General features: G+C 35.6%; 1 protein-coding gene across 1 annotated transcript in view; it reads left to right on the top strand.

Annotated features, from left to right (window-relative positions):
- TMPRSS15 (transmembrane serine protease 15) overlaps positions 1-15,439 on the top strand; it is a 95,241-nt gene that overhangs the window by 58,965 nt on the left and 20,837 nt on the right. Inside the window, exons 17-18 of the mRNA XM_053456848.1 lie at positions 6,985-7,095; positions 7,485-7,611. Of these exons, the coding sequence (XP_053312823.1) occupies positions 6,985-7,095; positions 7,485-7,611 (238 nt within the window). The remainder of the gene's footprint in view (positions 1-6,984; positions 7,096-7,484; positions 7,612-15,439) is intronic.

Below are 15,439 nucleotides of genomic sequence, written 5' to 3' on the forward strand. Positions count from 1 at the left end.
TCTGAATTCCTTTCTTCCTTCTCCTCCTTAACATTACAAAAGTTTGTTATCGTACAGTAAGCAACTCTAAAATGCATGGTTTGAGAAAACTGACAGATGTGTTTTAAAGTGACTTTTTATTTTGTAATAAATATTTATAAGAAAATATATTCACCTTTTCCTAACAAAATTTCATATGACTCATTTGTTTTGTAATTCAGTCAAAATGCACCCGAATATTCCACCTTTTTGGGCACCCCGTTCAGTGATAATTCATATTGTGTGATATGTCATTATGCTTTCTTTTGTTCAAAAGAAAAATAATACAATACATATTAACTAAAGGCATCTGTAAAATCCTTCTTTATTCAACAAGCAGAAAAACAAATTGGAAATATTAAGAATTATCCACTTCAGGTTGAAACAGGTTGCCTTCAGATATAGTGCCCTGTGACTTAAAAAGTAGTTGATCTCCAAAACATACCAATTTATATCTTGACTGCTCACAGAAAGTGAATTCCATTAATTCATTGTGTATTTTTCAGTGCACTTTACAAAAATACCAAGCTGCCTAATACAAAAGACAGCACCTAAGAAAACAATGTGAAACTCAGTCTTTCTTGCTCTTGTTTTGTGCCCAACATCACACTGAATAGGTAGGCACAGCCTTTATTCCGCTTTTGTAGGCTACAACTTCCATCACCCTTACCATCAGCTTGGCTGGAGCATAAGAAAAGCAAAAAAGCCGACCAATTTAAAAATATTTTTATTATATTTTTTATATTTATTATTTGTCTTGTATTTATGATGTATTTTATTGATTTTATTTGCAGCTGGGGGTTTGGCTGTGCAATAATGTCTGATACCCTGTATGACAACAGGGATCAGACTTTTTTTTTTTTTTTTTACTTATATTGGTAAGGTTTGGCAGGTCTTTTAACTTGTTTGGCCTCTTTCTGCCTAATCTTATAGCTCTGTCTATCTTACTCACTGTGGGGGGGATTTTTTGCTAACTAAATTCTTTTAGTTTTTTTACTATTCCGGCCACTTCTGCCGAATACCACAGTGGTTTCTTTAATTTGTTTGACCTTACTGACCAGCCTAATACAATTTGCTGTTGCCTTCAATAATTCAGTTTTTAAATAACCTCATTTCTCCGGGATTCTGTTTAAATGGCCCCAGTCTGATAATGACTTATTACACATATTATATTTTTTTACTAAAATCTAAAACCTTTGCATTGTGTGTCACTGTTCTTATAGTAAACCACACCGACAGATGATCACTAGATCCCAAGCTTTCAGTAATATCTGATACCAAATCTCCATGTGTGAACACTAGATCTAATATGGCCTCCTAAAGAGTTGGCTCCTCAACTACTTTGAAATTATAAAGATAATTCCAGTAGGGACTTTAGAATATATGTATTCCTGGCAAAACCAACTACTTCGGTTTTCTGGTTGACATCAGGAAGATTAAAGTCGCCCATTATTAGACCCTTCCCCAATGTAGTTTTAGCTATTTCCTCATTTAGTAGATTATCTAACTCTAAATCTACTCATGCTATTCGACTACTTTATGATACCGCACCAAAATGCTAATGTAACATAAAAATAAACTCTATGTTTGCCTCACTAACTTGTATTAGGTTCAATGGCATGCTATTTTTCACATAGAACGCCACCCCTCCCCCTTTCTTGCCTTCGCTGTCTTTATGCATATAAAACGATTACCCCGGTATTGCTTATCCCAGTCATTTTTCTCATTATACCATGTCTCAGTAATGGCCACTAAATCTACATTCTCAATTGCCATTATTGTCACAAGTCTCATGGATCTTATTTCCTAAACTGCGAGCGTTTGTACACATGATTCTGAGATCATCATTTTTGATGGCACAATTCTAAAATAACTAAAACAGTCCCAGCACCATCAATGAAAATGCTGAAAAATAAATGATTATTTTATAAGAATTGGGAATTATCAGTCAGACCAAACCAAGTCCTTAGAAACATATACACGTTTAATAGAGAAAAAGAGAAGACTTAAGGTAATACTAATGATAACAGCACACTGTGCCAATTTATTGGTGGAGAAGAACTTTATTTTTTACCAACAAAGATCAAAGATTACAGTTCCCATGAAGTCACCTTTTAAATTAAGATTAGCACTACAACATTGAACTGCAATTGAAGTTAATTAGCGATGTGAAATGGTGTGTTGCCAGTTGACAATTTAAGATAAAGAAAGTCAACGGAGCAAGCCGACCTAGTAGAGTTCAATATAAAAAAAAAATAAGTTAACTATTTTTAGGTTTAAGGATTTTAAAAAAGGTAAAAAAAAAAAGTAAGAAGCAATATTTTCTGCTTGATAAACAAGCAATTATCCCCTAACTGTGAATAATTTAAATATTAAGCCGGGGTTACCTCTCCCAAATCTTAAAGAAAAACTACAATTTAAATATGTGTTCTGAAATGTATAGAATGCTCAAGAATAGCATTTTCTTGTAGAGCTCCGCGTTTTATTGTCCACAGAATTCCACATTGTATAAAATTCTATGTTGGTGATTTCTTTGTGGTATTTTTAGAATGATGTTTTATTTATGCCTAAGTATACAACCCGCATGCCATCAGCCATCAGCACTCATGAATATTTCTTTTTCTAGAGACGCATTACTGCATTTGGGGATTTTAAATCACTCCAATCTATTAAATTTCTCGACAACCTTTTTTTATAGTAATCTCTAGATATCTGCCAAAGACCTACGGGCTCAGCTGAGCTTGGGACATGTTTAATGTCAAGATGAATATGAACAAAATAAGTGGATTTTGTTTCGTTTTGGGAGGGGGACATGATTCTAGGGTAATGAAATATTTACGTTTTAAACATATTGTGACTAGCTTCACTTTCTTTAGTTTGTGGATACTATAAAGAATAAGTTTATCAATAGTGCCTATGTTCATGAGTTGCTGTTTAAATGATATTTAGGTGAGAACGAAGCCAGGTGTCTGAGAAGGGAGTGTTAAACTGTGTTTTAAGTTAAAATTGTTTAAATTTATGCCACCTTTGTCATTGTTATGTTATCTTCAACCAGACACTCATCACATTTGAATACCAGTTCCAATCAATCCATGGTTGACTCTTTTACCCGTTCTTCCTGTTGTGTGCGAAGAAAAACATTGACAATCCCAATAAAGCAGATTGTGGGACAAATCCTGTCTGCTTTCTTGGGAACTGTTGTTTTTTTAATCTAAATGTTATCATCAATAAACATTATGTCAATACAAGCATTCGTGAAATCAGAAAGAAGATAAGCAGTACTGCGACGCAATGCAGGGCAATAACCGCACAGTACAACTTCAGGTTAACGGAAAGCTCAGAAATACAGTAAAAGCAATGTACGATTACAATTCCAGACATGGTACATATGGTTTATCAAATTAGTGGAAACAGCCTGGGGAAATGGGGTAGCGGAGTGGCCAGGGTGGGTGAGGGCAAGAATGGAGTTTATAGGAATGGGGCTAGTTCTCAGGATCTAGACTGTCCATAAGAGAGTAGTCTCTCAGCAGCCTGTGGATAAGCCTGAGGCAGTCACGGACTGTGACCTTCTCCCTCCTCAAAACCAGGCAGTTCCTGGCAACAGGGCCGGCCTTAGGGGTGTGCGACCTGTGCGACCGCACAGGGCGCCATGGTAGCAGGGGCGCTTGCCCGGGACATCGTTTTTTCTGTTTGTTTTTTTAAACTTTAATTAACATCATTCATGTTAAATAAAGTTTTTTAAAAAACGATGCTTTAATCTAAGTCCCGGGCAGGGGCGCCGAGCGGTTGCTCGTAAAGTTCTCAGCAACCGGCGCCCCTTACTCTCCATGACTCCGTCGCGGTGCCGGCATCTCATGTTGAGCGCCGGGGTGTAGTTTGAAGGGGCAGAGGGGGGGTGTAGTTTGAAGGGGCAGAGGGGGGTGAAGTTTGAAGGGGCAGAGGGGGGGTAGTTTGAAGGGGCAAGGGGGGGTTGTTTGAAGGGGCAGGGGGGAGGGGTAGTTTGAAGGGGCAGAGAGGGGGGTAGTTTGAAGGGGCAGAGAGGGGATAGTGAGGGGGGGCGCCAGAGGAGTAGTCCGCACAGGGCGCCACAACGCCTAAGGCCGGCTCTGCCTGGCAAACAATAGAGCGTCTTTTGCAGAGCACATGAGGCGCCAAGAATCGTCAACGTTGTCCTCAGCGTGTGTTCCTGGGAAAAGTCTGTAAGGTACAGTGTGGGTGGACAGGTACTGTCTCTAGAGTCCTCAACTCCAGGACTCTGAACAAAGCCTGTGCAGAAGTCCTTCACATGTTTAAGAGTGTGCACAAGGTTTCTGTTGGTGTCCCACACTTACCTTTATTACCACCATCAGATATTTTAGCGTAACTATAACAATAATTAAGCATAGCTACAGCTTGTGCTTTACATTTGTCTAGTTCTGGAGATAGTTCAGAAATTTAACCCATGAGAGCTTAGATCTATGTTTGAGCTTGGCCAGCATGTTCTACTCAACTTCATTTTCTTATCTCTTCAGCCCACCCTTAAACAGGCTACTCAAACCAGTCTATATCAATCAGCAACATACCGAGGGGGGGGGCAGTATGACTCAATGGGTAGGATTAATTACGTTTAATTTTGGTTATATTAAACTGTAAAAACCATTACATGGATTTATTTAGCGTATTGAATTCTACAATGAAGGATTTGGGAAAAAGGAAAAATCTGCTTTAAGTGAAAAAAAGAATAGATTTTCCCCCCATAAAGTGTGTACATTAAGCAGTTTTCTATAACTCTAGTGCTGCAGGTAGGGAACATAGTATTGTTAAAATTAGCTGTTTCCAGCAAGTTTTAACTACAACTCCTACCTTCCCACTGAGCTGGCAAACTGTGAAAATGGGATTTGTAGTCAGACCATCAACAGGATTAGCTCAAGGCTGCCGAACCCACGGAATTTGTAGTAGCTTCTGTAAATGTATGGATTTCATTTCCTAACAAAACAAGAGATTTATAGATAATTTTTAGCAATTATAAATTGAATATTGAATGTATTAAAAGATAATGTATTCATGGCCATTGCTGAAATGTGAAGCTATAGTTGATAGAATAAAATGAAATTAAATAGTTCCGAAGTCATTTATGCACAATGGCTGAAGCAATTTGCTTTTTCATGCTTAGGCATTTTTAATGTAGCAATCTACTCAGGCTGAAACAAATGTGTCCCTCTAGAGAAATATTCTTCTGGAGAAGACATATTGGGTGTTGCATGACTATATATTTCCGTAATTTGTCCTCCTCTCTGTTCTCTATAGCATTTACTTTGTTCAGCCAAAATATGCTTTATTTTGTGCTGTTTCAGCTTCTTTGTACTTAATGTAGCTGAGAAAAGTCAAGCTTATTCTTTCTGCTTCATATATCATCAACAACGCTGGGCAGATAGTTGAAATGATTATCAATAGGAGGATGATTATGCCTGGTAATGATGTATGAAGGCAAAAAAAAAAAAAAATTGTAGCGATATTTTATAAAATCACTTTTCCTCCCTTTCTATATAGTGATAGTGGTCAAGATTGTTATGGGATGTAAGAAAAAAGCTATTAACCCCTTAAGGACAATGGGCGGTCCCTAAATCCATTGAAAACAATGCATTTTGAGCCCGTACATGTACGAGGTTTGTCATTAAGGGGTTAATGTTCACCTTTGTATGTATTTAGTGTATCTCCTCCATCAATAGAGTTTAAGGAAAGATTTATGAAATATGTGGATTTATATAAAACAGTAATTTACAGATAACAGTAACTTAACAAAGCATTTCAACCCCTAAAAAGTGATATTAATCAAATCAAAAATTCTCTATTTTATAAAATATTTTTTATAATTCAAGATGTTAAAGTACATATTTTCTGAGAATAATCTACCAGCGTACATATTTCTTAGTTTTACGGTGTGTACATCTATTTGGGTGGAGATGTCCCATATAGGTATTTCAACAGCTACATAGTCGGGCATGTAAAAAAAGTGAAACGTTTTCAAAAAATCTTAAAATAAGTATTTAAATAGTTATTTATATTCTATTAATGGGAAAATGGTTTGTGTAACATCATGTAAAACAATTTCCATTCAACTTATTGAGTCATAACATGTGGCAGACAGTTTTCTTTAAGAAAAACTGATGAATTTGTGAATTGATTTGACATCTCATACAATATAATACAACTGAGAAACGTACTGACTTATAACAAATAGTGGCCAAAGTTACTAAAGCCCATACACAGGCCCATAGCAAAAGTGGTAGACTTCATTAAGTGAGGGAATTTAACTGAAAAGCAGGAAAAATGGGCAGACTAGATGGGCTGAATGGTTCTTATCTGCCGTCAAAAACAGTGCTTATATATATATACATCTGTGTATGTGTGTAAGATTTTGTTACAAATTATTTTAAGTAGGTGTATATGTGTTTATATATATATATATATATATATATATATATATATATGTATATATTATGCAAGTGGTTAATATACGGTGTGTATATATATATATATATATTATATTTGTTGGAAGATGTCTAACTTGGCTATAGGACTGTCAGGTTGCAGTAGTTCCTCTTACATCAAACCGGTGATCAAAAATGCATTTTATTATTTAAGTCTTAAATTAGACACAGAATAAACCCTGTGGAAATATCTGCTACAGCAGTAGATGAATAGTTTTATGGAATGAGCAATTAGTCACAGCAAACTAATGTCAGTACAAATATTCAGAATGCAAGTGAGGATATGACTGACACTCGCAAGTCACAAAAACCTGTAGTTAAACTTCACAGCGCTGATCTTTTAAATGCTAAAAATAAATCATTTAAGGATGAAATTGCAGGATATATTTCTATGATTAAAGTGTTTTTTTTGTTCATGTTCTGTTTCTTTCAGCTCCAGTTAGGGTAAAATGACTACAACTGTTTACATGTTAATTGTATTTAATATGTTTTACAGAGCCGTGCAACATAACAGCATTTCAGTGTGGAAGTGGGGAGTGTGTGCCGATTACCAGTGTCTGCGATAAACACCAAGACTGCAAGGACGGTTCAGATGAAACAAAATGCGGTAAGAACGTCTTTAATAGGAAAATTGTAGAGATACATTCATTTTAACTTTTGACACCCCAATACATCTTGGAAATATCAATTAATATATATCACACACAAATATACATTTAAAAAGCATTATGGAATATGTTTAGTATGCAGCATTTTATAGACCTGTGGATAATTTACATATTAAAAAAATAATAATCATTGAGAACAAAGCTAAAGGTGAAGGAAATGAAACATAAAAGGTTAGCTCTTAGAAACATTATAGTACGGAGATGTCCCCACAGTTTGTTATCTAATATTGTTTTGTATTATATTAATTTTAGCAAACAGTTTATTATAAATAGCAATGGGACTCTGTATAATGTTATATGTAATCTATGTATCTGATTTTATCTTCAGTTCGTCTCTCCAATGGAAGCTCCGATGGTCTGGTTCAGTTCCGCCTTCAAGACGAGTGGTACACAGCATGTGCAGACCACTGGACTGAAGAGCTTTCTAATAATACATGCTACCAATTAGGACTAGGGTAAGGTATCCATACTAAAGCTTTTTGTTGTAAAATACAGTGGAATATGGTGCAGACCAAACCAAACTTGCTGGATATATCATTTTTATTTAAAAACTGAAACTGACTGAAACATACTTACTAATCATCAGTTTTGCCAATGAACCATATGCTGTATATAGGTTCTCATTTTTGACAGTTGTCAGATACCCTTTGCTGGTGTCCTATACATATTTTACAGCGTTAGCTATCCTGAATAACATGGTAAAACATCAACATTATTAAAATACAGTCTTCAGGGGGCTGCTGAGTATTTTACAGTCTTGCGCACCATGGATAACAAATTTAGTTTCCTGTCCTTTCACTTTGGATGAACTTTTTTTTTATTCAGAAACTAAATTTGTTGGCCAAAAATAAGTTTTTCTCTCTCTGTGCCCCTGCCCTCTCACCCAGTCCTGTCTGTACCCCCTACACTCTCCCCTTGCCTTGTATCTGCCTCCCCACCCTCTCACTTACCTTATCCAGACTTGTCTGGTCTCCTCTGATCACTCCGTGAAGCTGTAGAGATAATACTGACAGGAGAGATGGAAAAGGGAGCATGAGAGTGGAGTGGGAGTGTGTCAGTGTGTGAGAGTGTACAGCTGCAAGAAAAAACCATAAGCAGCAACAATGACCTGCAAGCTACCAATAGTGCCAATCAGTCATGGAAAATGTAATCCCAGATGCACTTGCCTTAATATTTATTGGACATTTTGATTTAAGTAACTTAAACAATATTTTTTAGATTAAAACCCAGGAGTTTGAAGATCTGAACATTTCATTTATATAGGACCAACACTGGTAGGCTTCTTTTGCAAAAAAGGGCTGAGTTTGTCCTATACCTCTCTCCCTCTTGTGGGGCAGTGGCTTTGTGATGGGGTAGGGCTAGATGCACATATGAACTGGTTACGTCTCAGGCAATATTTAATGGGTGGGGATGGCTAGATGTTGCTTCCCATGCCCAGAGAAAGAAAGAACTGACCTGGAGACCTGGGAAAGGAGAGATTCACTTGGAGACTCAAAGAGAGTTTCCACATACCTATCTGATATACTGTATAGTCAATGAGGAATATATATTATGAAGGGTAAGAGTAGCTCACCAGGAGTGGCAGCCCTTGGTCAATTCATTGAGATGAAATGTTCCACTCCTCCATAAATTCTGATTTCAGTACATTTACCCAAAGGAAACAAACATGGAACATTTCTTAATCCAATCAAATGTCACTGAACACTACAACCAAAATCAACCTTCTACAATTTATTTCACTGATTTTCATTTCAAGCATGTTCTTATCAAGTATTGCAGAGTAAACTACCGAATGAATTTGATTAAACTTCAATATCTCTCCATTAAGCTAGCTGTATTACTTATAAGTAAATGATGTACATGTACATACAGTAAATGATATACGCATGAACATACTTCATATATTAAAATAACCTATTATAAAAATATGAAATTGAAAACCATCTGTTTTTATTAATAACATAAACTTACTTGACACGAAGGACATGCTTTTATTTCAGTACCAGAAAAAAATGAAAAATCGTAAATACACGATCCTATAAAACCCAAATTCAGAATACTGGATTAATAGTATAATGAAAGTAACCAGTGATGTATGAAGAAGTCTGTAAATCTTTGTTTCAGGTAGTTTTAATGGGTATTTCTTTTAAAATGAGCATTTGTTTTAACCAGCCCCTGCTGAGCAACACTGTACATTCTCCAACATGGGCTAATGGCTTTTGGTGAAATATTTTCTTTAATGTGCATCACCTTTTATTTTGCTAATCATAAAAAAGACAGGAAAACAGGTATATGGCAGTTGAAATCTTCATAACAGGTGTAGCCCATTCCTAGTTGTTCTAGTAACATAGTAAAAGACCAAAGTCCATCAAGTTCAACCTATATACATATTGTGTCCCTACTGTGTTGGCTAGTGCTCATTGTTATTTACTAACAAGTGTTTTTATCATGGTGGGATTAGTATTAATCTACCCATTTTATATATTTTATAACAACCTTAAATCATTAAAAGTACTTATAGCCAGACTTTCTACTTTTCAGTTAGTTTTGATTGTTTGCGGGATATTGCTCATAAAAGACATTTATCCCAAGGAAAGTCTGAATATTGTCAAAACATACACAACATACATAAATACACACACACATACAGTATGTATATGTACTGCCTTCAGCAGTAATGTCAAAGTCTGTTGAATCAGCCTGAAAACTTTAAATATTTGCTCTCTAACTCCACCACATACATTTTTTGTACATTTTTTACTTTTCAAACTTGTTTTTACTACAGAACCCCTTGGATCCTTCATAGACGTAGGGGATATATATAATGAGGACACCGTTTAAGGAACAGATTTTGTTTTAGTATGTTGATGGGCACCATTTACATCTGTAGGGGACTTCCTTTCTTCCTAAACTGAGTATGTTAAGCACATGCAAGTGATGCACAACATGTGTAAATGTCCACAAATGTAAATATATAAAAAAAAGATTTGTAGTCCATGGAACTGCTAGTGTCGACTTTACTGGGAACTTCTTAAAGTAGACCAAACCTAAAAAGGTAGCTTACAGTTGAATGCTGCCTCAACAACAAATAATGTATATTTAATTAAAGTAGTTAATATGCATTCTTTACCTGTATAAAAAAATTTAAATATTGTACTATGCTTTTATATATACTGTATTTAAAATAACTTGTGAATAGAAATAAGACATATATATATATATATATATATATATATATATATATATATATATATGTATATATATATATATATATATATTATTATTTTTTTCTAGGTATATATATATATATATATATATATATATTTATTATTATTATTTTTTAGGGATAGATATAGATATATATATATATTTATTATTATTATTTTTTAGGGATATTAAGTATATTTATGAACAGAAAAATGCATATTAGTAAATTATGAGACATCATTCTCATGCTATACAGATAAATGAAACGCTTGCGGCGACCAATAGAACTTAAGTGTTGTGGCATTGGAATATATTTTTGCCCTTCCCTTAATAACCTTTATAATCTGCTAAATCAGAAAATTTCATATGTTTTTATACTAACAGAGCAAAAGTTACAGTCTCAGTTTCTAATAAAAATAAACACTTAAACAATGCCACCATAATGCTGAGCAAGAACCTTCAATACCACAGGGTGCATTTTAACTCAATTCTACAAAATGAGGATAGTTTTTTATTTTTTTTTAATCCAGACAAATTTTTATACAAGCATTTCAAGCCATTATTAATGTAACTGAGACCCTTGAGCCATAATATTTTTTTCTCCCATTCCTTTCATCTCTCTTTACTTAGAAGAACTTGTAGAAAATATCAGTTGCAACCCGTCAATTTCTTTGTTGTAAATTGACTTTTTGTGATTAATGGAGTTACTTAACATATTTCTCGATCTAAATATGTAATTAGCACTTTTTTTTTTCTCGTAACTTTAATATTTAATCACTGTGAAATAGTGGTAGAGACTTGAAAGAGAATTAAACATAACTAAAACTACAGAACCTTTATTATTCATTAATTGTTAATATTCAGACTAATCTTCGCTATTAGCAATTTGCCTTATGCGACTTCCCATTATTTGACCTTCAAGGTTTACTTTAAAATTGTGTTATAGAATTTTGTACTGCTTCAAGTCATCTATTTCATATTTTAACCAAGGGAAAACGCTGTGGTTACGAACAAAAAAGCAGTGGCTAAGGATATGAGTTTCTTCTTGCGTCTCCCAGAAGAAGAGGCATTTGTCTCCGTAAAAGCAAACTGTACTATCCAATTATGGAACAATCTAACAATCTCACTCTTATCAGACGTGCGAGGATATTTTTGAAACCAAGAACACTGTCAGGTTTATTAAGAAACTTTGTCTAAAGAAAAGAACAATTTGGAGCTGTCACTTATGTGATGAGACAGGTCATAAGAGGATTTGGTATCAAGATGATCTCTTTATAGCAGGATTTAAAAAAGGTTGGGTCAAAGAGGAGCAATTAAGTGACATCCATGTCAGTAAGATATAGAGTGGTCTTTAATATGAAGCAAAAGTATATTTTTCTATGTAGAACATTTAGAAGTCAATGTAGCATCACATTAAAGAGCCAGAATAGCCACATTTATAGTAAATATACCCTTTACATTTCCAGAAATAAGATTTATCTACATCATGTTTTCATACCTGTCATACTTACAGCTGATGGGCAAGTGGCGCATGATAATAACGTTAGGACGCATCTCAGCCAATCAGCTGAGACTAGGGGCTGATGAAGCAGTCTTCTTTTACGCCCCCTGCAGGAGAAGTGAGTGTTAGCAACACATTCACTGTTACCGTGTAGACTTAGTCCTTAGAAGAAAAAAAATAAATTCTAAAGAACAAGCTGCATTCTCAAAATTTTGGGGATGTTTTTTGAAGAAGCCAAAGCTATTTTTAAATTTTACAGGCACTTTAAATCAGTAACCACAATAAAGTTGGGCATCTCCCAACTGGCGTTTGTAAGTGGAATGTATACAATAATGCCATAAATAATATAATTTTTCAAAACTGATCCAAACATATAGCTACATCCTGTAATGTCTTGATGCTCGAAAATATTCAGGTACTCCTCTGGTTGAATCTAAAGATATCTTGATGGCCGCAGAGCTTAACAGCAATCAGGTTTTGGCCAGGAATAACCTTGGGTACTGTCACACCACATGGCTTAGATACATTTAACCATTATATTTTGGTGCCCATTCAACAAGTATGTTAGCCTGTCCTCTTCTTATAGGTTTATCTGACCTTGTATTTTCATCTGGTAAAACACATATTTAGGTAACCAGGTTCAAAAAAACATCTCAACATCAAGGAGAAAGTACGTTGTTATTGGTGAAGACTAAACTAGTTACAAGTTTATGTATTAAACTGTTTTGCATCCTTATTATCCTAGCTGTTCAGATGCAAACAAGATTAATCTTTACAGTAAATGCAAGAAGTGTGTATAGAATGTAATCACTATAGGTCCTGAAAAAGATAACAGGGTTACAAACACCAAAATTTAAGTGTCCCACAAACAAAACTATATGCTTTTGAAAAAAAGTGAAACAAAAGAAATAAAGTAAATTTGATCACTTTATTGGCTAACTGATTTCATGCTTTGAAAACTATTAGACCTATTAGACCTACATATTATGCGTGAAGAAGAAACTTAGATACTCTTAAAAGTTTTAATCCATTAAAGGTATCATCTTTACCAAATTTGCATTCTATGGCTAACACGGTACAACTCTATACCTTTAAAGAAATAAAGCAAAACAAATGAAAATATCATGCAAAGGCAAATGTAAATGTTTATTGTGATGAAAAATACATAACAGTGAAAGACTTAGACAGGAATACATCACAGGCAAAAATAAAGCCCAGCAGCCAAAAAGTGGACTATTATGTAAGATGAGTAGCACAATGTTTCAACAAATTTTGTATCTTTATCAAAGTTGATACTTGGCTGTTGCTGATAATTCCAAACCTTTCTAAGCCAAGAAAAGATGAAAGACACAGGAAAGGCTTCTAGAGGCTTAGATGCATTAAGGAGGCTCTGTGATCTGTAGAGTGGTTTAGTGTCAGTGCTGCTCAAGCTCTTCTGTATCAGAATGTAACACCACATTCAAACTGGTTAGATATGCGCACTAAACAGATCTGTATTAATAGCATGCTTACACTATTAGTAATTAGCTAACTGTATGAAAATATGGACAGATGACTGCATTTAGATAATTAATGTTACTGGTCTACTTTAGGCTTACAGAGGTAGAGAGCATTTATTTTAGAGTAAATTGAATCAGTGTCATATAGATCTGTGATGACCCTTCGACAAGCGTGGGAGATCAAAAGTAAGAGCAATTCGGCAAATTAATTGTTCAAATGACTATTTCAATGGTTCCAAGCTTTGCACAACACATCACATTGAGTAGAAAATACACCATAGCAACAAACTCAGTTGTCACTTTAAAAATTATTAAATATTCATGTTAAAAAAAAAGGACGTAGACAGATTCCTAACTAAACCGGCCCTATTCCTCCCCCACAATGTTTTTTTTAAGGCGCTGTAACAAACCTGTTCCTGCCGATGTAGGTTTATCTTTGATGTCTGTCACTACACAATCATTCAGGGTAACACAAAGTAATCACCAGAAACATAGATGTGTTTTCCAGTTGCACAGGGCCTGTTTATTTCAGTTTGCAGACCACAAAGATAACTCTTTGTTAGCCTCCCCTCCAGCATGCACACACACATACTAGGGGCTGATGCAATTTACACAACTCCTTTGTAACCCTGGATGTAAATGTGGTACCCTAATCTGCAAGGATTTCTTATGGGGTGCCTACCCTGTATTATTACCTCTGGGTACCTGTTGGGGTAATCTAGAACCACCAGTATAGACTGGTGTCCTCTATCTAGCAGACTAGTTGACATGTGTATATATATATTGACATGCCGGGCATGTCACAGAAATGCATCCCCTTAATAACAATTGATGTGCCTGGCGCATCATAGGGTTAAACAGGTTTGGAAAGAAATTAAAGATTACTTTCTTCTCTCAAACAGTGTTGCGGTGATGCCTTGATATCAACAACTGCTGCAGAATACCTCCCTGGATATATACAGTACAAGTAGTTAAAATACTAGCATTTGAAATACTCATAGGGTGTAAAAAATTTTTTTTAAATTATGGTTTTATGGGATAAATTATTTGGCTGGGCTCAAAAAGGACATAAGCGCAGACTAACTAGATGTCAAAATTTCAAAAAAGAAAAAAAACTCCCAAATGTGGCCTTTTAGCCCCCAAACAACCTGACAAACATATGCATGGATGGTTTTACTATACTCAAGAGATGTTGCTGAATAGGGGTGTTGTTTGTCAATGTCACATATCACGAGGTGTCATACCTGAATCACAATGTGTGTGAAAAAAAACATAAGTACTATTGCAAATTTTTACAAAGACTGTTGGCAGAATTAGCGCATGGCAATAGTAAAAATACTAGCATTTGAAATATCCTGAGTTGTCCAAATAGGACATGGATGCAGTAAGATCAGATTTTTAAAAAAATGGTTGTGAAATAGCAATATGCTACTTATTGCCCTATAACCTGCAAGAAAATAACAATGGGTATTTTTTAAACTAAGAAAAAATATTAGAATCTATGTAGAAGTTTTTTTTTTGTTTTACAATTTTCCACCATACTTTATTTTTACAGTAAATCTGATGATACAAAGAAAATAATGGTATCTAAAGAAAGCCCTTCTTGTCCTGGAAAGAATATACCATATTGGCTCGGATATAGGCCGCCCCCGTATATAGGCCGCACCCTAAAAGTTTGGTGCTTTTTCAAAGAAAAAGTTTTTTTCTTTAAAAAAAGCACCAAAAAAACATGCTGCGACTCTGCCCCCCCGAGATATGCTACCACTGTCCTCCCTCCCCGAGATATGCTACCACTGTCCTCCCTCCCCGAGATATGCTACCACTGTCCTCCCTCCCCGAGATATGCTGCCACTGTGCTCCCTCCCCGAGATATGCTACCACTGTCCTCCTCTGCCTCCCCCCCCCCGACTTACAGGAGCAGACTCCCGGGTGTCTTGCGGGGCCGGCGGGGGACATCTACGCAATACGCGTATACAACTTCCGGTGCCGGCAAGACACCCGGGAGTCTGCTCCGGTAAGTCCGGGGGAGGCAGAGGTAAAACGCATCGTGCGGACGGTCCGCACGATGCGCTTAGA

This window comes from Spea bombifrons, chromosome 2 (assembly GCF_027358695.1).
Source record: "Spea bombifrons isolate aSpeBom1 chromosome 2, aSpeBom1.2.pri, whole genome shotgun sequence".
In the NCBI taxonomy this organism is placed as follows: domain Eukaryota; kingdom Metazoa; phylum Chordata; class Amphibia; order Anura; family Pelobatidae; genus Spea; species Spea bombifrons.